This window comes from Manacus vitellinus, unplaced genomic scaffold, assembly GCF_001715985.3.
Source record: "Manacus vitellinus isolate BGI_N305 unplaced genomic scaffold, ASM171598v3 scaffold_25_pilon, whole genome shotgun sequence".
In the NCBI taxonomy this organism is placed as follows: domain Eukaryota; kingdom Metazoa; phylum Chordata; class Aves; order Passeriformes; family Pipridae; genus Manacus; species Manacus vitellinus.
Genome location: NW_021939882.1, coordinates 10,027,328 through 10,053,903, shown reverse-complemented (window position 1 = coordinate 10,053,903; position 26,576 = coordinate 10,027,328). Strand labels below are relative to the sequence as shown.

General features: G+C 47.3%; 1 protein-coding gene across 1 annotated transcript; it reads left to right on the top strand.

Annotated features, from left to right (window-relative positions):
• Positions 1 to 226: 226 nt before the first annotated feature.
• On the top strand, positions 227 to 26,552 carry PFDN1 (prefoldin subunit 1). Its single transcript, XM_029960261.1, has 5 exons — positions 227 to 389; positions 15,998 to 16,082; positions 16,854 to 16,866; positions 19,561 to 19,666; positions 26,516 to 26,552. The coding sequence occupies exons 1-5, from the start codon at positions 250 to 252 to the stop codon at positions 26,535 to 26,537; spliced, it is 366 nt and encodes a 121-aa protein (XP_029816121.1). The 5' UTR covers positions 227 to 249; the 3' UTR covers positions 26,538 to 26,552.
• The last annotated feature ends 24 nt before the right edge of the window (positions 26,553 to 26,576 follow it).

The following is a 26,576-nucleotide window of genomic DNA, read 5'->3' as shown; positions in this document are numbered from 1 at the left end:
GTGTGTGTCAGGTGTCCTCCTCCTTGTGTGTTCCCTCACCCATGTGTGTGTCCCACTGTGTCTCCCCACCTATGTGTGTCTCCTGTGTCCTCAGTCCCCCTACCCCTGTGTCCTCCCCAATGTGTCCCCTCGGCTGATCCCCTCCTTCCCCACATCCCTGGTCTGGTTGTGCCCCCGCTGCCTGCCTGGACACCCCTCACTCCACCTCCCTCCCCTGGCCAGGCCTTCACGGAGCTGCAGGCCAAGGTGATGGACACGCAGCAGAAGGTGAAACTGGCCGACCTGCAGATCGAGCAGCTCAGCAAGACCAAGAAGCACGCCCACCTCACCGACACCGAGGTGATGATGCTGGTGGACGAGACCCGCATGTACGAGGGCGTGGGAAGGATGTGAGTACCCGCTGAGAGGGGGTGACCCCGGCTCTGTGTGTGGGCAGAGGGGATCCCAAATTCAGGAAGGACATTGGAGCAAGTCTAGAGAAGGGCAATGGGGCTGGGGAAGGGGCTGGAGCACCAGGAGGGGCTGAGGGAGCTGGAGGGGCTCAGCCTAGAGAAAAGGAGTCTCTACAAGAGAGTGGAGCCAGGTGGGGGTCGGGCTCTGCTCCCAGGGAGCAAGGGACAGGACAAAAGGACGTAGTCTTAAGCTGTACCAGGGGAGGTTTAGGTTGGACATCAGGAAGAATTTCTTCACAGAAAGGGTGATTAGGCATTGGAATGGGCTGCCCAGGGCAGTGGGGGAGTCATCATCCCTGGAGGTGTTTGAGGATGTATTTGTGAGAAGGCTCTCACAGATCTGTCCAGAGTCAGTAAGTTCCTCTGTGCACCCCCTGTGCACGGTTCATGTTCTACAGAAATGCCCTTTGCAGTGTCATGCCAAGGAATGGATCTAATGTCGTTGCTTGGATATTTTCAAACTTCTGGAAGTGAGCATAAGGCTTGTGTGGCTACTCCCAGTGCACTAAAGATGTGCCTCATGTGTTGAGTGGCTGTCAAAAGAAACACCTTAAACGAGACTGGAGGTGCGTTGATTAATTTTCCCAACACACTTTGGTGGGACTTCAGCAGCCTCTGATACAAGACCGTACAAAGTGGTTTCAAATCTGAACCACGTGCTTGCTTGGCAAGTATCACACTAGATTTCTGTGTTTCTGATTTGAGAAACAGGATTTTTCCACTGCTGTGATTTTTCTCTCCTGTCTCTCGTGTGTTGGGTAACAGTGATGACTGCTCATCTCGGGACGTGGTTTGCGAAACGGTGGATCTGCTCTGACTGCTGCCAGAAGGGGTGATTGTATTGAACTCTCCCCCACCCTGTTTACCCCACCTTCTCCATGTCAAAGGGGATGATCACAGGGCCAAGCAGTGAGCCAGGTCAGGCTGCAAGTCCCTGATCCATCGGCCCATGCAATCTCCTGACCGAGTTGTAGGGAGGTGGCAGGACTGGGAAGCCAGGAATGGTGTGTACTTTGCCTTTTGCTGAGGCTTTTCAGGTGAAGTTGTACCCAGGCTAATGGAGCTGTTCAGAGTGACAGTCCCCTTCCTGGTTCCCACTAAATAAACTTTTCCAAGTAGGTGCATTAAGTGCTGGGTTTGGTGGGGATGCTGGTGCCTGGCACCTTAAAATGAGACACATTCTGGTCCCTTGCAAGAGGCAACTGATTGACCTGGGCAGGCTGTAGATGTAATAAACACTCGTGTTTGGAGTAGTCATGAGATGTCTCAAGAGGGTTTTTTTCTGTTTGGTTTGTCAAAGAGCAGACAGGTGAAGAGCAGAAGATAATTTAGGAGTCAACACGTTTTTCTAAGGCTTTTTTAAAATCCAAAAGTACAGAATACTTCTATGTGGAGAAGTCCCTCTAGGTACCTTAGAAGTGTGAGTGTATTAGTGTTTTGTTGCAAAGTAATCCTGCTTGTGAATCAGATGTGGGGAGCAGGGGGTGTTTGGGTGGTGGCTAAAGAACATTTTTCTGCTTTCTGCTTCTGCCTCCTCCTTAGGGGTAAGAGACACCTTCTATGTGTCCTAAGCCATTTACAGCTCCTGTGAAGGAGCTGCAGGAGCCACAGTCTTCTGGGAGTCCTGTTTTCTTTTCCATGACCAGCCAGGTGCCCTGGCAGCTCTGGCTCGTCAGGGATGGCAGAGGCGCCAGCAGGGAAAATATTTGCATTATGATAGTATTTAAAAACTGAACTCTTCATGGGCTTTGCTGTACTAGTGGCTGTGCAAATATAGATTGAGAGACTGCTCTTCTTCTGAACACTACTCAGTCACTCTGTTTTAACTTTTTTTTTTTGTCCTGCCTAAGCTTGACAGGATATTTCTGTGAGCTCTGCCTGTCCTGGATGTGGGGCTGAAGCTGCCTTGCCAATTGGTGTGATCTGTGCCACCTCCTAGTGCAGAGAACATGAGGCACTTCCTGGAGCCCATTCCAACCCCCAGTAGAGGATTTATTGCTGAAATCTGGGCTTTTAGCAAAGCAGGCTAAAGCAGCCCTTGAGCAGGAATTAAAATCCAAGGGCAGTCTGGCATCTTTTGTTCCAAAGGAGGTGGTCACTATGGTTCTTCTGGACTTTGAAGCCGTGTTCTGTGAAGTGGAATAGCAGATGTTTTAATTTGTTGGCTTCATTGGCTTGCATGGATGTGGAGTTTGGCCACCAAAGGGATGTTTGTGATGTCTTAATTTCATTTGCGTAGTCCAGCACGCAAATGTTGAAGCTCTAAAGAGTTCTAGTTACCCAGGAAGGGTGGAGGTTTGCGTCAGCATTGACTCTGATTATAAGAGCTCTTCTGCTTGAATAGCTCAGTTCTTTGAAATAAGTTTTCTGCTTCTATTCCTGTGCTCCATTGTTGTTTTTTTTTTTAATTTCCTTTTTTTATTTCTCCAACCCATTTAAGTTGCTACTTAGAATGTGGCTTCTGATAGGGTCTCTCTGTTTTTTTGTCCAGCTTTGGTGTTTTGGGCTCTGTCCTACAGTTCTGCAGGACAAGATACTCGAGGTTTTCGTGGAATTTGAAGGCTCAGGGAGCAGTGGTGACGTGCTGCAGGCTGGGAGGAACTCTGTCCAGTTGGGTACTTCCTTCCACGTTACTTGGAAAACAGTTATGTGGTTTTTGTTCTCTGAACCCCAATCTTGAGCCTCCTCCCTTCCCAAAAGGCTTTCCCTGCACCACTGGTGAATGTGAAAGTCCATTTTTTGTTCCTCAACTCGGTCTTCCTTTTTTTTTTTTGGCAAATATTGCAGTTTGTGTGACAAACCAAAGCCTTCCCGGCCTCCACATGTGGGACTCAATTTACTCTTGCCGAAGCTATTTCTGGTTTGACACAAGAAATGTCAGTGCCACATAGTATGAGCTGATGAATTGCTGTGTACTGTACATATCCCTGAGGCTGGGATATCATCTGAGGGCTGGCATCTGGCCAAATACATTGCACTTCTGTTACTTCATACTCTTTTGAAAGGCCTGTTACGTAGCCTGAGACAGCTACCACTGTGCAGGACTTCTGCTTAGGCTATTTGGGAGCTGATATCATCGTGTTGCTTTGAGAACTATGTTGAAAGTTTAAGCTTCAGAATTCTGTCTGAATATTTCAGACCTTTCCCTTTACATTCTTCTACCCCATAACCTGGACAAGATCCTTATTTACAGCAGAAAAATGTCTGGCACTTGTGCAGGGCACAGTGAGGAGAGCACTGTGAGCACAGTGAGCAATTTGTCATGCCATGCCAAAATAGACACTCAGTTTTGGTTTGATATTGCTTTATCATCAGTTTACTTGGGCTGCAAAGGGGAGAATGCTTGCAAAGAGAAAATATAAGAAAGTAAAAATCAAGCAAATGCTGTAGCACAGCTTTATGTTCAAGGTTTTCTGCAAGTATAGTGTGTTATCCCAGCTGTTATCCCTATAAAATGACTCTGTGCCATTACACTATTTTACAGGACAGCTGTAATAATATGATTTTGACTTTTTTTTTTTAAAGAGCAGTTCAGATTTTCGGAGGCTGAACCCTACGCAGGTGAAACCTGAGAGAGGATTAAATGTCCTTGATCATTCCTGGGACTTAAATGCATTGTTGCTTTTACTGTGATTCCTGGCTTTGTTTGAAAATGAGACATCATCAGTCACTGTAAGCTCTTTCCTGGACCCCTAAAGACAGCAGTCCCTGCTGCACATCCCTTGATGCAGCTGCATTTTCACTGTTTGGATGTGTGTGAGGTGTGTGTTTGATTCTACCAGTGCAGATCCCTGCAGAATGTGCTCAGCTGTGATTCCCATGTCAAAAGACTCCTAAAGAGCTGAAGGACATGCAAGGCTTAATCTTCATGGTTCAGTTACTAACTATAGGCTGGTCTGTGAAATCCGAGTGGCTTCTCCATGGCCCCTCTCCGTGGGGAAGGCTCAGTGTGGCCCTGGGGCCCGGCTGCTGAGGAGCTGACAGGTGCTGCAGGCACAGCCAGCACGGCTTCAGGAGGGGAAAGTCCTGCTCCTCAAACCTGATGTCCTTCTGGCACAGGGTAACCCAGCCTAGCTGATCTAGGAAAGCCAGTAGATGTGATCTTTTTGGGTTTCAGTAAAGCCTTTGATACTGTCTCTCATGGGATCCTTCTGGACAAACTGTCCAGCCCACAGCTGGATAAACACATCATGTGGTGGGTGAGCAACTGGCTCATGGGTTGGGCACAAAGGGTGACAGTGACATCAGGCTGGTGACCTGTCACTGGTGGGTTCCACAGGGCTCCATCGTAGGCCCCGTGCTCTTCAACATCTTCAGAAATGACTTGGAGGTGGCACTGGAGGGGATACTGAGTAAGTTTGCCCACACTAAACTGGGAGGAGCTGCCGACTCCCTCAAGGGCAGAGAGGCCCTGCAGAGAGACCTTGATAAATTAGAGAGATGGGCAATCACCAACCATATGAAGTTCAACAAGGGGAAGTGCTGGATTATGCCCCTGGGATGGGACAACCTTGGATGTATGGACAGACTGGGAATGAGAGGCTGGAAAGCAGTGCTGGGAAAGGGCCCTGGGGGTCCTGGTCAATGGCCAGTTGGACATGAGTCAGCAGTGCCCTGGCAGCCCGGAGGGCCAACCCTGTCCTGGGGGCATCAGGCCCAGCATCGCCAGGTGAGAGAGGGGATTGTCCTGCTCTGCTCTCTGTGGCCTCACCTTGGGTTCTGGGGGAAGTTTTGGGCACCACAATATCAAAAAGACATTAAGCTATTGGAGGGTGTCCAAAGGAGGGACACAAGGATGCTGAAGGGTTTGGAGGTGAAGCCTTATGAGGAGCAGCTGAGGGCACTTGGTTTGTTCAGTCTGGAGAAGAGGAGACTGAGGTCAGACCTCGTTGTGGTCTTCAACATCCTCATGAGGGGCAGTGGAGGGGCAGGTACTGATCTCTTCACTCTTGTGACCAGTGACAGGACTTGGGGGAACGGATGGAGCTATGTCAGGGGAGGTCTGGGTTGGATCTCAGGAAAAGGTTTTTCACCTGGAGGGTGTTTGGGCACTGAACAAACTCCCCAGGGCAGTGGGCACAGCACTAAGCCTGACAGAGTTCAAGAAGCGTTTGAATTCAGTGCTGACATGAGTTCCAGGGATCAGCATGTTGCTATCAGCCTCTGGTCAATAAGTGGTTTATAGACTTGAAGCTCTTCCACACAGCTATTGAAAAAGGGAAGATTTATTTTCCACAGTAAGTCTGGTGTGTGTAGCAGTTACTTAGGCACTGAGCTGTGAAGAAAACAAAATTTGCATCCAGCTGCTTGACCACTGTTTCTGCTGTATGTTGGATGAGGCCAGGGGTGCTGAGAGCTGAGAAATCAAAGGTTAAATGGGCATAAGCCAAAAGGTTTTCCATCACCCAGTTGTTTTTTGTTTCAGGTTTTTCTTCCTTTTGAGCTACTCACTTCTGCAGCCTGATCTTCACAGTGTCAGGTGTGAGTGGGTCTGTAAAAGTTTGCACGATCTTTTTAGAGAGCTCTCATGGAAACCAAAAATGAGACTGATGCACACAGGGGTGATGCAGTAGTTGTCTGTACAGCTGCCTGTGATTTGGTCAGTGAAGTGAAGGGCAGCAGCTGGTTTGTCATCCCCTGTGAGAGGAGCATAGCTGGTCTGTGGGCTCAGTGCTTTCTGCTGACAGCACTGGGATGCTGGGAGTCTGGACTCATGAATTTGGTTCCAGCTCAGAAAGGGAGCTTGTTCTTGTGGGCAGAGGCTCCTTTTCCAACTTGACATCTGATTTCTCAAACACATTCCCTCCACTGCCCTTCCCCCGCATAGTTCTTGATCTTATTCCTGCTGCCCTGGGCTGTTGGTTTGTAATCTCCTGGATATCTTGGTCCAGTTACAGCTCTCCTGCCCTGCTGCTCTACATAATTCCTCCATGCAATACCAAAACGTCAGAGGAGAAAAGATTTCCATGTGCAAGATGTCTATCTACCCTGTTCTAGGAAACAGCTGCATTTCTTTAAAAAATCAGCTTTAGACAAGAGAACTTGGACCGCCTGATAAGTCTGTGTTTGTCAAATGCATAAGCAACAGAAACAAGGGTCTTAAAATAAAAATAATAGCTAGTAGCTAGTTGAAAATAAAAATAGGTCTTTTACTTATCCCTTCTTGAAATAAGCCTGCTGGTTGTAGTCCCCCACCTACTGTGTGGGTGTTCTGATAGAAGATTAGCCATACAGCTTTTCCTCGATCCTTGTCTCCCTTGCCCGGGGACATTTAACTCTTTAGGAACATTTTTCTCTTGGGACTGGGACTATGACATTCAAACAAGTTTGTTCCATTATTTTCTTTATCCCTAACTTTTCCCCCACCTGACAACAGACAACACAGAGAAAGGAGATACCTGAGTAAACTTAGAGGGGATGAAATCTAAGTGGAGAAAGGAAGGGTAAGGAGGGAGATGGGCTGCTCCTGCAAACTGCCCTTGTTGCTAGAAGAGGCAGTTTGATCTGCTGTGATCCAGAGGCAATGTGCTACCATGGAGATGCCAGGGCCTTCACAAAGCCTTGCACTTGTTGTGGGGAGTGAGGGCTGTAAAAAGGCACCTTGGTTTTGTCCCTGCCTCCAGAAAGAAGGAAGCTGGGCTACCTTGCAAATATAATCCATCTGTTGGTTCAGGGGCTCAGAGTTCTGTTTGAATACATGCTAGACAAGTATTAAATGTTTTTTGAGGAGCTTAAACTGCTCCTGCTTTTGTGACTTGCTGTGGCAAATGACTGTGCAAAACCATTATGGAACATGACTGACCGATTTCTAAAGTTCTCCAAGCACTTAAAGTGCCACTCTGGTATTCTAAAACAGCGAGAAACTTCCATTTGTTTTAAAATTTAGTGAATTTAAAGTACTGTATTTGGAGTCTCTTTCCCCATTTCCTGAAGGAAATACTGGAATAAAGGGTGAGAGTCCCTGGGGAAATATTGAATGCTAGAGCATTTGTTTCAGGATATAGGGCTATTTCTCTGGTTTAGCACAGAGGATGTGGCTTTCCTGCAGCAGAAGAGAGTGGCCAAATCACTGGACCAAAGAAATACTGGGAGGGTCCCCATTTACTCCCTGTCTTGCTTTGAGGATGCCCTTCCAGGTGTGGAGTCAATGGATATCCAGCCAGCAGGGAGGGTGTGACAAGGTACTCAGGGCCCACAGCTCTTGGATCTCTGAGCTGGTGTGTGTATGTCAGAATAACATACAAAATTTATGTGGAACAGCCTTAAAACAAAAGAGAAGTTTAGTTCTGAGCATCCTGACCTTGCTGCCTGTTCAAAGCCTGAAAGAAAGAGGAGTTCATTCATGACCTCTGCATTAAAACACTGAATGAAACACAAGGAAACCCATCCTGTGGGATGAGAACTCCATTTAACACCAGTTTAATACAGAGATGCAAAAACCAAAGTGCTGCATCAAATCTTGAACCAAATGCAAGACGACTTCTGTCTCGAATTCTTACTTTGTTTTCTCCAAAACTATTTGCTGAATTAACAGAATGTTTCAGCCAGTTTGGGAGAAAAATAAATAACTCAGGCTTTCTGAGAAGAAATGATTTTCCAAAATAACAGCCAGCCTTTTTTTGGTCCCCAGATGCTGATTCTAAGAAGTTTGTTCTTGCTGATTAGGACACAGCAGTGTGATTGTTTTGGTGCTGGCTAATTTAGCTCCAGAATCCAGAAATATCTGTCTATTAGTGTTATGCTTGAATTCTTTTGGCTCGGTTATCTTTGCCTCCACTGCTGTGATGTTTGCTGTAGTGCTTTGATGCTTTGTTGTAGCAGGATTTGGGATGTGCAGAAGCCAAGGCTGTGCTATTTATCCACAAGCTGGGTCTTCCTCCTCACTTTGCATTTCAAAGGTTTCCTGCCGGGCAAGGCAGAAAGTTTTTTTTTTTTTTTTAATTCTTTTATTGCAACCATGGATGGATTTGCTTTTCAAAAGAGGTGTATCCAGATTTTACTAGTTTTCCTCTACAGGTTCTTGGGGAAGGGCTGCTGCCAAGAAGGGCGTAAGTTTGCCTGTCAAAGTGTAGCAGTATCTCCATGTCACTTCATTTGCTACTGCAAAGTTCACCTTTCTGACCACAAAAGATTTACCAATAGGAAAAAAAAAATTAAAATAGAAATTTCTTTAGGATTGGTTGACCAGGGTAATCACACCAACATTTGCTTGTTTATGTTTTCCTTGGTGCATGTTCATGAAGTGTTGGAGTTTTTATTTTTTTTTAAACATTCTTCCATAGGAATTTGTGGGGAATTCTTAAAAATAGACCAGACTTTAGAAATGGATCTTGACTCCCTATTATTGGAAAAATTGTTTCTGTTTTCTGCTGCTTGCAACTTTCAAATATGGCACAACCCAGACTGCAAGAAGTCTATTTGAGGTGCATGTGCTGGTTGGAGTGTTGTTGTCCTCTGAGTTCCCCTGGCTTAAACAAGCTACAGCTCATCATTTCTACGTACTAATGAATGATATTAAAGCAAAATTAGAAGATAAAAACACCAAACCAGGACTACAGTAAAGAGAAACTACTCACAGGGATTTCAATTCCATGAACTCGTGTCGTGCTTGCTGTTTTCCCACTGGTTTGGAACTCAGATGTTATGAATTCCTGTATGATAGAAGGGAGGCATTTGTTGCCTTTTTTTTTTTTTTTGAATTCCATTTATGTCGATTGAGCCTTCTGAAAGAATTTATGATGTTTGTTAAAAGCAGACCACAGTACTATGTTATTATTTTGGGCTGTTCTATATTTAATAAACACTTAGAGGTATATTCCTGCTTGCTTTTTTTAAAGAACCAAGCATGAACAATGGTATAAATCTACCATCTAGTTAAGTGTCTGGCAATGCAGAAACTGCTGTTTGCAAGCTGTGTTGCTATCTTGGCTTGGGGTAATGTAATATGCTCTAGCTATTGACAGATCCCCCCCAAAAAAAAGTGACAGCTCAATGTAAACACGGCCCGAAGCGCAGCCCAAACCCCTCGGCAGGGCCGGACGCGCCGGGACGCTCGGAGCAGAGGTTTGGGGAGGCAAACAGGGTGGCACTCTTTGTCCAATTCCTTTAGCTCCTTAAAGCAAATAGGTTTATGGCTTACAGACGTTCATCTGAGTAAAAGTTACCCTTGTTGGGGCCTACATAAGCCGGGGGTTGGCCGGCGTCCAGCGCGGCTCATCCCCGTCGTCTCCGCGTGCTCCGGTGTGGCCGGCTGGGCTCGCGCGGGCCCCGCCGCCCAAACGGCTCCCGGTGCTCGGCCACCTCTCCGAGGGCAGCGGGAAAGGACACGTGAGCTGCGAACTGCTGCCCCTCGGAACGTGCTCGTGTATAATCCTCCCCATGTAAGCCGCGGGGATTTGTTTTGCTGCGGGGTATGTGGGAATAGTTGGGGTCGGATATATCGAGGGCGACCCAGTGAGACGACTGACCACTAAAATAGGTGCAAACACAGGGAAAGCTTCAACTCATCTGTCCCAGCTCCATCTGTTCTGAACCAGCTCTAGTTAAGGCATATGATCTGTTGATGGGAAAGTCAAAATCAGCCTGAAAAAATGTGAAACCCTTAGACATGAAGGGTGGCAGCACAAGCTATAATTAGTGATGATTTTTCTTTCTTTCTTTCTTTCTTTCTTTTTTTCTTTTTTTTTAATATTGCTTCCTTGTCTTGTTTGGAACTGGGTAATTCATCTGGGATGACTAAAACTGGAATTTGCTGGGGTAAAAGCTGGGCCTGTTATGAGCTGCTTAGAGAATCATTTACAGAAGCATCATTTAGACCCTGGGAGAGTGGAAGGGGACTACTGGGTTCTGGCAATTGTGCACGACTGGCTTTGGTTCAGTCAAGCTAGATTGCTTGGGATCAGCTCCTTGGAAGCCTTTCTTCCATTGGCTTTGAACAGTACTTAAAATGCAGTAATCCCCTACTGAGTCTGCTCAAGGCTTGAGCAGCAGTGCAAGTTCAGAATTAAAAAGCATCTCTAAATAGATAAGGACATGACTGAGCTTAGCCCAACTTTTCTCACGGAACAGTCTGGTGGAAGCGCTTGGTTTCAAGGAGCAGCATTTTCCGTGTAAATAACTACTGTGTTATACCACAACACGTTAGGTTGTTTAGAAACACAATAAACATGTTAAAATAATGTTATGGCTTTGGAGAAAGTTGTTTGTTTTCAGTATCTTAGTGCTTAGGTTTTTGTAGAGAGTTTCCCAGACCCAGCGAGAACTGTAAAGTGACTTTGCAGTGACTCTTTATGTGAACTGGGAGCCAGGTGAATGGACTTTTAGGTCTGTTGTTCATCAATATTCTGGCAAAATAGCACTGGACATTGCTGCCTGTAAAATTGTCTCTCTCTGGAGTTAGGCAGAGGACTGTGTATCCATCTTGGCATGGGGAAAGCTAAGGCTTCCCCTGGTACCATGTGCTGGTTCTTGCAGGGATCTGTGTGGAGCCAAGTGGGAAGGGTTGTTTGCAGATTGGCTGGAGAGAGCCCCGTGGTCTGTTGTGGGGCTCCTTCCCTCCTGGTTTTAATGCTTGAACACAAACTGCCTCTTGCACTGGCAAAGCAGGCAGGAGAGACACTGGAACCATGTTCCCTAAACCAGCAAGGGAGAGGCTGAAAGCTCCAGGCATAAAGGCATAAAGGCTGAAGTTTGTTGCAGTTGCAAGTAAGAAAGTAGGGATTCTTCATGGAAAACGTGAACTATGAGCATCACTGGGACTCCACCTTTAATAACTTTAATGACTTGTATGTCATAATGAAGAGTGGCGTGTGCTGAACAAACATCTCCATAACCTCATTCATTAAGAGGCAAAACTTCGAGTATCTAATATTATGTCTCAAAGTCAAATAAACAGTACATTTTGGTGCAAACGTTATGGCTGAGTTATGGAATTACTTACACTGGGGTAACATCACTTTGTGGGTGTGAATGTGTGACACAAAGGAGCAGACAGATGATGGAGTGGGGCAGCACTGCTGACCTGATGAGAGCCCGAAGGCCATTTGGGCCAGAGCATTGGGGAGTGCAGTATAAACACTGATCAAACTAAAATTATAAAAGAAAATTACAGTTGGGAAGGGGTAAGAGGTCCCTTCAGAAGGAAACAAGAGCCTCAGAGAGCGTATATAAACCCCTTTCTCTGCCTTGGGGAAACAAAATTCCTGATGTGGAGCTCGCAGAGGGAGGAAAATAGAAACAAGAGGGAATATTTAGAGCGAGGTTTCTCTTTCAGTTCCCTCGTGCTCTATTTTTGTTCCTCGTGTTGCACTTGAGAACCAGAAGTCACTGGGAGACTGGAGCACGTAGGTACAGCCAACTGGCAACCTCTTGGCTCTGCTCCATGGAGCTGTTCTTGTTGGCAGCCCAGGTTTGGCTGAACACTGCTGTCCTCGGGGACCCCACTCCTCTGCAGTTTCCTTTTCTAATTTTCTTTGTTTTGTTTTTACCATTATCTGGGAACATTGGAAAAATTATCAGTTCTCTGGAATGGGGCAAATCCTGCTCTGTTTTTACTGGCCATTCCCTTTGAAATGGGTGGCCAGCTGAATCCTAGAATATGCTGAGTTGGTAGGTATCCCTTAGGATCACTGAGTCCAATTCCTGGCCCTGCACAGGACACCCCAAGGATCATGCTGTGTGCCTGAGAGCATTGTCTGAACACTTCCTGAACTCAGACAGGTTTTGGTGCTGTGATGGGGTGAACTTGTCCATTCTGACCCAGATATTTCTGATGTTAATTTAACAACAGTATAAAAGTTCCTGTGTGAAGAGGTGAGCGTTTCTAAGCTTTGTAATTACTGAACATGGTGCTGAACATGTTTTTGAATCACTGTTTGATAGTGTAGGTGTCATGTTTGACAGGTTAGTGTGTGCTGTGACATTTCACTGAGAGAAGGCAGATACGGGTGAACTCACTTATCTGGGAGAAGATTTGGTTTTGATTTTGTGGACTGGAAGTACTTAAACTCCATCCCAGTTCAACATATAAGAACTCAGGGAGCCTCCCATGGACTCCAGCAGAGCTGTGGAGTCCTCAGAACTTCCCATGGTCCTTCCATGAACTTGAAAATCTGTAAATAAAATAACTCCATTTAACTGAAACCAGGCAGCAGAATGACACTGACCTATTTCTCTAAGTTGGTGAGGAGAAAAAAAAATCATCAAGTTGGTGTATTACTTAGGGTAATTGGAAAAATGGAATTTAGATTAAATTTAAACTCTGGTTTATTACAAGTGCCCTGCAGCACTTCTTACTTAATGAGCAGAACAAGCTTCTGCTTTTTCCAGGTGCTGCCATAAACCACATTATTTCCTTAGGTGAAAACTTAGGCCAAGGTGTTGGCCTATCATGTGTTCATCCCAAACTAGATGCTAAAAAACTGATGAGTTTTTTGAGTCGTTCTTATGTTGGCAAGTGAAGCCAGATTGAAATAGTTAACTGTGGATTTTGGATTTATAGCTTCAGCTTTCAAAGAACTGGCCTTTGGCAGCTTCCAGGGCAGCATCTGTGTGCTTTGGGCTGAGGGCTCTGTGGTCTCGTGGCAGGGAATTCAGAGGAGTGGCTTGAAGACAGTACTGGTGAAGACCTGCAGGATGCTGCTGGCCAAGGCAGGGACATCTGCTCTGCTTCTGAGCAAGAGTGTGAATGGACACAGGTTCCAGCCCTCTGTTTTATAGCAGCCAGAACGGGGGTGGTTGTGCTTGTGCCCGGCTGCCCGCACAAGTCCCGTCAGTGCTAACTTCAGCCATCCCATTTTAATTTGCTGTCACACGTCTGCCAGAGCATTGCAGGAGGCTGGGAGGGAGGATATTTTCCCCAGTGACTGCTGTTGACATTTGCAGAATAGAAGTGAAGTCAGCCGGTTGTTTGTCGGAGGTTTTGGTGCCCGTGGCTGTTCCCAGCCGGTCGGGATCGCCCAGCGCCGGGACCTTCCCAGCTGCAGCACGGGGAAAATTGCTCAAGCTGTGTTGGTGGTGAATGTTGTTTCTTAGACCAGGGACGTCAGGGAAACCAAAATGATCAATCTTGCTGTACAGTTTGGGGAAGCAAATGAGAAGGGATTCCATTCTTCTTTGCTGCCCCCACAAAAAAGGAAATAATTCAGGAAATGTTCACATACACAGGCAGGCTCGGGGAAGCGGTGACGTGGGAAGGGACTGATGGCTTTGTGTACAGAGGGCATCTTGCAGCTTTGGTTTTCACCAATGGCAGCTGCTGCAGAAATAAGGCAAAACTTGAGTATTTACCAGGCAAAGTTTGAGTGTTCACTGCAAAATCTACAGGGCTGTGTGTGTGAAGGCTGATGATTTTTATTCTGGTGTTGTAGGCTCGAGGTAAGAGCATCAGAATGATGTGGTTGCTGATGGTCCTGAAAAAAAGCTCTTGTCTGGCTCTGCATCTAATAGCAATGTAAATAACTCCTCTTTCCTGGAAGGGTGGTTTTGGACTTGATTTTCACAAGACTGGGCAAAACCTGCATTTTACTTCAGCGACCTGGTGTGTGCTAGGACCCCAAACCATTACCACTGTGTGTACCTAGTGGGAAAAGGGAGATTGAGGGGACAGAGAGAGTCTGAGTGAACTGTGTTGGTAAGAACAGAAGCAGATAGAGAATTAAGATGATAAAGCCAGCAATAAACATGAGCTGAGACTGGGAAGAAACAAGGAGAGATTTGAGAAAATTGCGACATAAAAGATACAGCGGAAATTCCTGTGGAAAAGAGGAGGTGAAGTGGAACAGGGAGAGAAGAGGGAGGAGGAGGAGGAGGTGATCACTACATGCAGTTAATAGCAGCCCCAAAGAGAGTTTTAATTGGAAACCTGTTATAATTAACCACAGATTTGCTCCCATGCGTGTCAGGAATGTGTGTGGCAGGGAGTTTTCCTTTTGGCTGTTGCATTGCTCATGCAGAGCCCGTTGGGGTTCCAGCCAAGTGGCAGATCTGTGTTTGTGTTTACCAGGCCCTGAGCAAACACGTTAATAATGTAATTTGTGGTGGGAGATGACACTGCAAACTGATTTCAGAATTTTCTGTAGCAGACGGGGAATGTACTCTGATTCTGCCCTGTCTAAAGCTGCTCTTTTTAACTGTTCAAGCACGAGCTCCTGTCACCTGGCAGGAAGACATTGACCCTAGTTGGTGCTGGAGGAGACCTTGACCTCATTGGTATGACCCGTGGAGGCTCCTTCTAAATCCCCTGGGGGACTTTCTAAGTAGGGAAGGGGTTGAATCTGCAGCTTGTGCATTCTTTATGTCTGGAAGGATGAAAAGCAACCATGGAGGGTTCCTCAAATTCGTTTGAACTTAGTTGTCCTTTACCTCTTTTTGGGATGACAGTGCCATGTGCTGGAGAGCTGCTTTGAATGCTGGTGCTCCTTCAGAGGCTCCTCTGAGCAAGGCAGGCAGCTTTCTGCTTGCTGGTGAGCAGGACTGCAAGGACTGAGATGTTGTGGGTGCATCTTTCAAATCCCTTTGACAATTGAAAACAGAACAAGTGGAAACCAGTGGCCGCAATTCCAGTTAAAAATGGCCACTTCTCCTCCCACAGGAAAACACCTTGGCAGGTGAATGCATGGAAATTTGGAGGTCAGTGAGGGGTGGGTTAAAGCCAAGGACTGAGAATTGGAGCTGTGAAAGCTCCATGGCTCTCTGCTGGAAGCACCTCTCTCTCTATTGTCACATCACAGAAGGGTGTGGGTTGTAAAGGATCTTCACAGACCATCCAGTTCAATCCCCCTGCCATGGGCAGGGACACCTTCCACTAGACCATGTTGCTCCAACCTGGCCTTGAACACTTCCAGGGATGGGGCAACCACAACTTCTCTGGGCAGCCTGTGCCAGGGCCTCACCACCCTCACAGTAAAACCTGTCTTCCCTATGTCCAACCTAACCCTGGCCTGTTGTGTTTAAAACTGTTACTCCTTGTCCTGTCATGATAGGCCCTGGTCAAAAGTCTCTCTGTCTTTCATATAAGCCCTTTTTATATGTCGAAAAGCTGCAGTAAGGTCTCCCCAGAGCCTGTTCTTCTCCAAGTTGTACAACCCCACCTCCCTCAGCCTTTCCCTGTGGAAAGCTTTGGTTTTATTGTGCAGGTCTTTTCACCTTGCAAGCACTACACAGGTGATAAATGGCTTTTACCTGTTGGAAGAGTCTTCCTTGACTGCATGCAAACAACTGGTTTAAATCCCATTGAAGAGAAGATGCTGACAGACTCCCCTGTCTGTGTGCCAGAACTGCTTCCAGATCATTCAAGGACACTGAATGACAAGGGAAGATATGTGTGCATCCATGTTCATCCTACAAGAGCATGGATGAGGTTGGTGAGCCTTTGGGACCAACCTCTGTGAGCTGGCAGAGGAATTTCTCCTGCCTCATTCCCAAACACAGGGATGAGGATGAACACTTAGGAGAGGTGGCTGTAGTTTAACTTGGTGTGTAGCTGGGTGCACACAGCTGTAAAAAACATCCAACGTTGTCTCTCTCTCTGCTTTTTTTACTTGTAGGTTTATTCTCCAGCCCAAAGGAGTGATTCATAATCAGCTCTTAGAAAAACAGAGGATAGCAGAAGAGAAAATTAAGGAATTAGAGGTAAGTTTTGGCAGGTAATAATGCTGAAAGTAGGACACTGAAGGTCAACAAGATACTATTTGCTACATCTCATTTTTATCTGTTAACTTTCATTCTCAAGGATTGTAACTAGGGGAAACAGAGAGCCTGTTACAAGTAACCTACAAGTAACTCAGGGCACTTGGTTCCTTTCCTAGATCTACACACCTTTAGGGATTGATCGTTCACTCTGTGTCCTGATATGAAAACTGGGGGTGAGGAATTCAAATGGGGTTAGTAGGAGCAGGGTTTAGAACAAGCAAAAGGATGTTGGTGTGGTCATTTGCTGCAGATAAGTGGCGTGAAACTTGGCCAGTGCTGTGGGTATTAGAAGGTTACACTGGCTCAGGACAATTGCACAAATTCATGGTAGAGAAATCCATTGAGAATTACCAAATATGTAGAAATGGCATCCTGCTCAGGAAGTCCCTGAGCTAAAAATGTCTGGAGGGTGGGAAAGTATGAGGAGGAAGTACCATATAGGCCTGTCTTGTCCTTCTGCTCTGCATCTGCTTGATGAGTGGATCTGTGAGGAGATGGGAGATGGGACTTTGTTTTGACAATGTGGTCAGAGCACTTCTGTGTTCTCGTGTTTATCTGGTTGGAGTATTCAAGGCAGAGAAGGATATCTAGGAAATAAAAAGTAGTGTCTGCGCAAGTTCCAGTGTTCAAACGAGCTATCTAGTGAATCTTGACTATCTTCTCATGGCTGCATGTTCTTCAGAGAAGATGTTCAAAATGTACTTTCCCAAGGCTGTTAGTGTGGGTTTTTTTCTTAATGCTCCTAAAGTATCATTAATACAAACCCCTGTTCATCGGTCTTTGGGGAATGACAGGGAAAGCAAAGGCTGAGTTGTGTTAAGCTGCTTATCCCTTTAGTGTTTTGGAGAAAGTGAGTGTGGAGACCAGCTAAGCAGGGACAAGCAGGAATAGGAAGTCAGTGCTCAAACCCGCTCAGACCTGTGCAGTTCTGTCTCTGTTCTCCCCTACTTACACTGAAGTAGAAGTTGAGTTTGTATTTTTTTTAATTCCTTCTTAAAACTCAGCCTGCCTGGGGAGCTGCAGAGTAAGCCCATCCCCATGGGTTGTGTTGCCTGGAGTGTTTTCTGTGCCAGACACTAAGGGGGTTTGTGTTTCTGCTTATGAGACCTCAGGGCAAACGAGTGCTCCGTGGACAGGTTGTATATTTAAGGTGGTGTGGAGGCAAGGCACAGTTATTTTTACAGTTATGTGATAAAAGCAATGGTATCCTGGCACCTGTGGAGCCATCCCTGATGCCAATGGCACTGTGCAAAGACAGCCCTGGGACTGGGGTTGGAGGACTTCATGGCAGCACCTCTGGGTTTGGAAGCAGGTGGAGTGTGGCTGGGCAGCCTCTGTTTAAAACTGCCCCTCGGGTCCCTGCCAGCTCCAGGGGCTGTGGTCAGCTTTTTGGCTACTGTGCCCTTCAGCCCTTCAGCATCTGGGTTTCTTCCTGTTCCTGATGGGGAGTGATCTTACCTCCTGAACTTTCTGATCACTGAGTTCGGCAGAATGGATGGAATTCCCCCCAAATTACAACCTTTGCCATTCTCACACAAAGCCTTGGACCCGGCTGCTTCGCAAACGTTGTTTTTCTGCTTTGTAGCTCCCTGTTGCTGAGTCTCTGGTTGTGGCCATTGAATTGAAGTTCCCAGCAATAGTGACTGTCTCAAAAGGTGGTTGGAGTGCAAAGGTTGTTGCCATGTGGGTCGGTTTTTCTTTTTAATCGTGGATAGTAGGGCTCAGTTTGCCGAAACGTTTGACAGTTTGTTTTAAGTGAACATTCAAGTCCCTCTTTTAACTGATCTGCTTCCAGCTGGCTCTGGCAGTTCTGTGAAAAGGGATTCCCCATGGAGGAGGACAAGCACTTAGACAACTGACATTTCGGGGGAAATACCTGAATCCAGCTCAGAGAGTACTTATCACAGGAGCAGGGGATTTTGCTTGTCCTGAAAACAAGTTGTGACCGAAGCAGGAAAGAATGTGAAACTTTGTGACCTTGTGCTTCCACCGCATCATTGTAAAATAAATACCAAACCAAGAAAGGTTAAAGCTTCCCTCCATCCAGTATTAAAGCTGGAAGGGTTTTAAAGCTTAGGTTTATATTTTACATTGTTAACTACCTTATTACTTACTCACATTTCTCATTTTGCATAGCTGAATCAGGCTGGTCAGAGTAAATCCCCCAGGGCCAGGACGGTGTGGCTGATCTGGTTACTCATGTAGCCTGAGCTTGAGGCAATTGTGCCTTGCTGTGATGACACTATTGCCAAGGGATTGTGAAATATGTATTTTTTGATACATGCCTGATTCTGAGAAATGCTCTCCCTGCCACCTCAGTGCTGTTTGCAGAGGAGCACGGCACTGCTGAGCTCTGCTGAAAATCCATCCAGCTGTGTGGCAAGGAGAGCTCCTGAGTGCTGCCTGTTCCTGTTCCTGGAAATGTGGCTCTAACTTGCTCCAAAGGTGTGAGCTGGGTTTCCTGACATTCACAGCTGTCAGTGAACTTTGAAAACTCTGAAGGCTTTTGTGCCTGGATTGAAAGCTCCTTTTCTCCCTCTGGCAGTTTCCCCCTCTCCAATCTCTGCTGCTGCAGTGGTGCATTGCTTTCTTGAAGGCAGCATCACAAAATTGATGGGACACTGCTGGTTTGGGCCTCCTTGCAAAGCAGCAAGGACAGCCAGACCTGTCCTTGTACAGGGCTGGGAAAATAAATGTTGGCTGGAATACACGTTGGTTGTACCTGGTGAGAGGAGCTGTGTTCTGGGAGCTCCAGAGGGTCTGGATGTGGATGAGGGGACAGTGCAGAGCTGTCAGTTATTCTGCAGCAAACCCAAGGTAACTTTACCCTTCTTCTGAAAGCTGTGTGGGAAATGAATATGTAAGTATATATAGAATTATGGAATGGTTTGAGTTGGAGGAGACCTTAAAGCTCATCTCATTCCATCCCCTGCTGTGGGCAGGGACATGTTCCACCAGACCAGGTTGCTCCAAGCCCCATCCAACCTGACCTTGGACACTTCCAGTGATGGGGCAGTCACAGCTTCTCTGGGCAACCTGTGCCAGGGTCTCACCACCCTCACAATAAAGAATTTCTTCTGTATATCTAACCTAAATTTCCCCTCTTTCAATTTGTACCCATTACTTCTTGTCATATCGCTACAATTCCTGATGAAGAGTCCAGTCCCTCTCCAGCTTCCCTGTTAGGCCCCCTTCAGATCCTGGAAGGTGCTGTGAGGTATCCACACAACCTTCTCTTCTCCCCAGGTTTCTCAGCCTGTCGACTTCATATGTACCCATGTAGCATTCTGAGCTTCACAGCTCGTCCATAATCCTTTGGAATCCAAATAAACTGCCCAGGCTTGCTGGCACAACACCTGTGCCTGCTGACAGGCTGTGCCAGCAGGGCTTACCCAAACCTCCAGAGATTTGGTGCCAGAGGCTGCCTCACACACGGGCATGGGACACGTCCTGCTTAGCAGGAGCCATTGGATTTTTCCAGCCCTGATACTATCAAATTCTTGTTGTGTTTCACGGTACAGGGGGTATGTGTTAAATCTATTTTGAAAGCATTCTAAAGGGATGAGCACAGACTCTTTTTAGCTCAGCAATGTTTGTGCAGTATTAGGAGAAAAACCAAGTAATGTTTTTCTTCCCTTGTTTTTAAGGAAACATGATATGTGAGGGGTGGAACAATGCTTTGTTTCAGGAAATGTTATCCGTTTCCATTGTAGGGCTACATGGATTCTGTTTTTAAATGTGGCATTTTAAAGAGAACAAACTCTATGATGTTATAAAGACATGGAAAATTGATTCTTCATTAGGGGTGGAGAAAGTGATTATCACTGTGTGCTTTCTCTGATAATATCTGATAGTCCCCTTCTCTCCTGCTATATTCAGCTTGTTTAGTTGTCAGGCGTTGTCAGACTAAATTGCTAAAAATAACAAATAAGGGGGAGGCTCTGCTGGGCAGCTCTGTCTGCTGTGTGCCACTGAATTTAGCTCCTTCGGGAAAAGGGCAAAAGCAACCTGCAGCTTTCTGGTTGAATTGGATTTTGGTTTTAAACTCTGACCACAACATAGCTGTGTGCTTGTTTCCCAGGCAGTTCCTTCACATGTCCGTGGGAGGCTGAAAGTTTACCCCTGCAGAGTTTGGCTGGTTGGTTTCTTCTCTGGCTGCCTGGAGTAGACAAAGCTTGATCGAAAAGCTTGAGGGCTTGATTTCTAATTCAGAAATCCTTCACGTGAACTCCAAAATGCCGTGTCCAGTTTCCCTGTCCCGCACAGAACATGTATGTGCTCTCATTCCTGGTGGGGGAAGGATCACTGTGCCCTCAAGCACTGCTGTGCTCCACGTTGAAAGCCTCAGGTGGTGTTTGAGGAGCTGGTGAAGTTACAAAGTGAGTGCATTGCAAAGCCTTGTGGTGAGCACAGACTTCTTCCCCGGCGCTGCCTGAGCTCAGACTTGCTCGTGCTGCGGCTTCCATTTCTCTAATCTTCTTTTTCTGGGAGCTTTAAAATGGCTTTGCTGCAGCCCCGAGGCGCAGTGGTGGTGCCCCCGCCCTGGAGGAGTCTGGTGGTTGCCACAGCAGCGTTTTCTTGCCCTGTGGGAACAAAGATTTCGGCAGGCGAGGTGTGGCTGGGGAGAAGCGCTGGAGCCTGGGGCAGGTATGGCTGGGATGGACCTGCTCGGCTTCCACATGCCCCAGGGGCAGCTCTCCTTCATTTTTTTACTAAAAAACCCTCAACATGGAGGCCAATTCTGTGGGTGGCTTTAACGAGGTGAAAACAAGTCTCTTGAGATCTGTGGTGCTCTTCCCAGACCACGAAGTGCCCGTCAGGAGGTTGCAGTTGTCGGGACGTTCCTGAGTTAGCCCAGTTTCTTCCAGGGATCTACAGTGCAGAGGTTCTCACCCCCTGCTTGGCTCGGGGTAGGCCTGTGCCCAGGAATGTGTGGTGGGCTTTTTGACTAAACAGGGGGAAAATAAGGAATGCTTCTGTTTGCTTTGGAGAGGAGAAGCCTCAAGAATAACCCTCTGTGCATTGGCCTGGAGCAGATTTTACTCTGGATGAAGGTGCTGTTCTCCCATTCCATTGCTGGCTACGTGCACGTACCGGGAACGGGATTTTAAACACACCTTGTAACAGAAGTTGCCCCTTGTTTCATAGACAAGGTCAGTCCCTCTGTTTGCTGTAGGGGGAAGCAGGACCCCTAATGTGGGGACAAATGGAGTACAGAAGTGAATTTACCATACATTTGGGCTCGTATGGACTTTTCAGGAGGAAGCTGTGGGAGCTCCACAACTGATGGGTGTTGGTGTGAAAATGAGCTGCAGACAGAGCCTTGCCAGGCCCTCAGTGGGGACCAGGCCAGGCAATACCCTGCATCTTGTGTGGCTCTGGGTGTGTGGGTGTCTGGGCAGGTTCCTCTGGACACAGACATTTGGACCTGCTGAAGTTCCTGGGAAATGTGTTTCATCTTGACTCTGTTGGCTTGTGTCCTCCAAGCCTAAGTCTGTGCCCTCACTGAGGGCTTGCTCCTGCATTTCAGGCTGCAAAGCTGGAGGCTTAACTTGCTTTCTGAGGACATGGGTGGTCCAGCTGCCTGCCTGAGCTTGCTGTCAGCTGTGGAGCATCCACAGGCACTCCTGTGGGCGAGCAGAGCCTGCATGGGCAGAGCTGTTACCAGTGGTCTGCCCTCCATGAGAGCCTTGTTTTGAAGAAGGGAGTAACCAAAGGTCATTTTTTTTTTCCTATAGGTCTGGCTGTCCTACAGGGAGGAGAATCTGTGCTCTCATTCTTGATTTTTGAAATGAAAAATACTCTGAGCAATGAGAAAAAATAGGCTTTAGAATGATAAAACAACAGTGAGGAGGTCGAGAGTGTAATGGACACAGAATTAACACTATGAGCACAAAATCCTGCTTTGTGAAGAGGCCCTCTGACATTGGGCTAGGGCCATACAAATTTAAGGTAAAAACTGGAGGAACTGGGGCACAGCTAGTGCTGCTCTAATTCTTCCTGTCTACTAAACTGACTGCTGATGGTAACATGAAGAACAGGCCTTCACAGCTGTGAGGAATCTCTGACTTCACTTCTTAATGTTCAGAGCCTTGTGGTCTGTCTGACTGTTGTTTGTCAAAAGTGAGGGTGGCAAAAGGATTGTGTTCTGAACTTCATGGGTGTTTTGGGCTGTTTCTCTGTTGTCTGATTGAGTCATCCCTCATCCCAGACAGATGGAAGTCGGTTGTGTGCAGTGAGCACCTTGCAGCTCTTAAAGGCAACAAGTGCTCCTCAGTCCTCCCAGGGAAGGAGGTTGGTTTGTTTAGGTACCGGCTCTTACTCGTCTGTTAGATTTGTTTGATAAAGATCAAATAACACTATGTTCTGCTTTGAAAATTGTGTAAGAAGCTTGTCATGTGTTAAATAGTGCACAAACCACTGGTTACAAAACACGACTTTGGAATCTTAAGAGGCACAGGGAGAAAGAAACCCTCGCATTTCAGAGGGGATTCCCAGCTCTCCAGAAGGGTCATCTACAGCCTTTAGACCTGGGATGGCTTATAAAAACTTGAGTATCTCACCACATTTTTGTGAAGAATGGTTGTGGGGTGATGCTGATGTGAGTGGAATGACGTGTATTTATATCATCACATGTGTGGGTATGCATTGGCAAGGCTGGATCTCCTATCTGGACCAATCATTCACCGCAACAAGTTTTCAAACTCACAGATTTTTTGCAAGCGGTTGCTTAATTAGTAATTCTTTGTTAGTCTTCCCTGCACTGCAGACTGCAAAGTAAGCACACAAACCAGCTGAGAGGGCAAAGGCTTCATGAAGGGAGAACTGGAATTTGATGACTCTTTGCTTTCGCTGTCCCTACTTTATTTTTAGGTGGATAATTGTAGATTTTAAAAGCAGGAGAATAATTAACATGGGGGTTGTTTGCTTCCTTTTAACTTCTTTTAGAGGCTAGTTCTAGACATGCTTTCAAAATAAAGGTATCCCAGAACTCGTTTTAGGGGGTTTTTTGGGGGAGGGTTGCTCTTGATTTATAAAAACCCTAAACAACTTGCTTTTCAAGGAACTGTTGCCAGTACACTCACATTCCTTTGTAATTCAGAGGAAAGTGAAATATATTATGATTAGTTAAAAAACCCACTTCTGCTGCTGGTTTTGTCCATCCAGGAGCCTACATTTAGTCATCTGGGTCTGAAAACATGTCTTGTTTCCTCTGATTAGCATTAAGCTGCTTTTATGATTGCACTGAAATTTTAACACCAAGTTGGTCGATAAGTCTGTCTTTGTCATTGTAAAGCAGGGTCTGATTCATTGTCAAAGCTCTCCTTTGTGCTTATGGCTGCAAAAGTATCCAAAGCAACGAGCCGAGCTGGATGCGGGTCCCTCTCCAAATTCCTCCTTGCATGAGTAATAGTTAGTCACAACCCCAGCACTGCTGTCCTTGCCTTAGTCACCAGCCCCTGCAGTGGCTCCTGGCTGGCCCTTGTGCCAGGCAGCTCTGGGGAGGGGGATTGTTTGTGCCCGATAAACCTCCATCCTGCTTCCATCTCCTCCTCCTCCTCCATCTCGCCTGGGGAGAACAGGAAACGATTATTTGGAAAGCGTGCTCCTGCCTGTCAGGGAGCCCTGACCCAGCCCTGAGTCAGCTTTACAAAGCCACACCTTGCTCCCAGGTATGCGGGGCAGCCCTCCTGCTTCCTGCTGGCCCCATGCCCGGGTCACCCCCTGCTCTGCTGCTAAACGGGTTGGTAGTGACCACGTGGCTGCTTTGAGTTCAGTGAGATCTGAATTAGAGGGGGGATGCTGCCTAGTTGGGAGCCGACACCATCTTTTTGTTGCTGATTTGTCTTTGAAATTTATGGAAGCAGTTTTTCGTCTGAAGTGGCCTCGTCTGGCCGGGAGGGACTGCAAAGGCTGAAAGGTGTGGTGTGGTTTTTGCAAAAGTCCTGTTGCCTGGAGGTGTCCTGGTGAGCCACACTGGCTCTGCAGGACCACAGAAACCGAGGCACTGGGTTAGGGAACTTACCACATTTTGCAAGAGGCGGTTTGGTGAGAGACGCTTCCGCCGAAACGGAGCGGGTGGATTTTCAGCACCGGGGGGAGTTTCCTCTCCCCAGGTTCTGTGTGTTTGACCTGACTCTGCTGTCATAAGCCTGGTGAGGGTGCAGTATCTGACCTGGAGCAACATACCCCTGGAAACTGCTTTAAATGGGGAATTGTGCCAAGAAGGGGTGTCCCAAAAGGAATCCTCTGGGCTGATAATACATTTCTGCTGCCACCTACTGAAAGGTTCCCACCGGTTTGCTTTTGTAGTAGTTCACATCAGGGTAGGGTGCAGGAGTTCACTGGAATAATCCTCATTTCCCAGTCACAAAGAGTAACTGTCTCCTGCTCTGCTGGAAGCACTTTGTGTCCTGTGGCTTGGAGCAGTGGGTCCCTGCAGCTGCCACAGGTTGGGGCAGAAAGTCCTCCTGCCTGCCAGCCTTTCTACCCCTTACCTTGCCCCTTCTCCTCTTGAAGATACCAAGCATGGGAGGCAGTGGGGGCTTTCCCAAATTAGCTTTTTCAGAGTGTGTTCCTCAGGGTTTCGAGGAGCTTTGATAATGGTGGGGGAAGCCCTGCTGGTTGTGCTGTGGTAGGACTGGGACGCAATAAAGGTGGATTTGCACCAGCAGTTCTGCAGGCAGGTGCTTCTGAAGATCCTCCTGAGTTGGCACATGCACTCCTATGTTTGATGTCCTCTCTTACACTTAAATCCAGATGGTTCTGAAGGGACTGAGGGTCCCCGTTACCTTGTGGAAGGGGAAACCCAAGGGTCTGAATCATCATTTCTCCTCTTAGGTAAATGACATCATGATGCTTCTGTCAGCAGCTGTCGTCAGAAAGCAGCTGGGCTCCCTTCCTATTGCACATCATTCACTCTTGAGCAAACTCTGGGCAACTTCCTGAGAGCAATAACTCTGCTTGGAAAGTCTTGGAGCAGATCTAAATATTTGGTGGTTGCTGTAGAGTGCTAATTCCCAGTGTGTACATGTGCCACGGTGTTGAACTGGGTGAGGACCAGCGCTGGGTGGACCCACCAGGGCGTAGGGCTGCCTGCAGACCCACCCCACCCCGTTGCTGGTGCCCACTATTTTGGCTTCTCCCGGAGCAGGAGCAGCTGGGTGCTGTTCAGCAGGTTCACCTCCTTCCCATTTCTGGGTTCCCAGTGAAGTCCCGTTACGCAGAGGGCACGTCCTCTGCACATCGTCTCAGGCTGACTGAAATGTTTGCCTTGCCCAGGGTGCACGACTCGGAGTGCTGTTCTCTGCAGGGAATTTGGGCATTTCCAGCCCCCTTAGCAGCAGTGGTGACCCCAAGAGTGAGGGCAGCTCGGGCTGCCCCTCCTGCCTGGCCCCCCGCACGTGGGCAGCACGACTTGCCTTCCTCCCAGGAAAGATCCTTCTCCAGCCACCCACATGCTCCCAGCTCTAGCTCAGGATCTGTTGATCACTTTCCCTTGGGGAATTCCAAAAATGGTTTGAATTAACTTTGGGGGATACAGAAGCTCTTGGCTCGCAGCAGGTTTTTTGGGACGGTGTCACAAGATGAGCTGTGTCAGGGCTCCCGTTTGAGGCACTGCCTCATGCCTGGGGACCGCAGCGTTCCTCGACGGAAGCCCTCTGAGCGTGAGAGTGGGATGCCAGAATCGGGTGGCTGGTAGCCAAACAAGCTGTGATCCATAGGGAGGTGCTCCCTGGGAAGGGACCTGCCACCTCGCTTTGTTCTCACAAGCTGGGTATAAAACAAGTCCATAGAAAAACAGTTTAAAAATCAGAAAAAAACAAACAATAAAAAAGAAAGCAACAAAGGAGGGGAAGAAGAAAGAACAGGCTGAAATGAGTAGGCATGTTCCAGTGCTAGATCCTGACATTTCCATGGGAACAGTTTTGTTTGGGCTCAAGCAGATCTGTGTTTGCAGGTCAAGGGTTGAGCCTCTTGCTGAGGTGATGTGAGAGAAATGGTATTTGAAGAGCAAAAGTCAACCTTGAGTGATAAACCATGACTTGACACAGGAAACTCACCTGTGAGCAGGAGGTGAACCGCAGCATGGATGGGCAGGGCTGCTGTGCCTGTTCCCACAGGGAGCACGGGGCTGTTTGGGAATGCTGGGCCGTGCTGTGCTCAACCACCGGCTCAAGGCAAGGCCCTGCCACACGCGGGGCTGGCGGTGCCTGACCAGCTCTCCCTGAAGGCAGAGGTGTCTGAATCACAGCGCTGGAGGAAAGACAGTGCTTTGATCATCAAAAGCCCATCCAAGAGGAGCTGATTAATAGTTTTTTGTTGCTGTGGAATCTGTGGATGCTGGCTCTTTAATCTGCCAGGAATGCAAGGTCCGGGTGCGTCATCTCGTGAAGCACCAGCTTCTCCAGCAGCATGATGCAACGGGAGCAG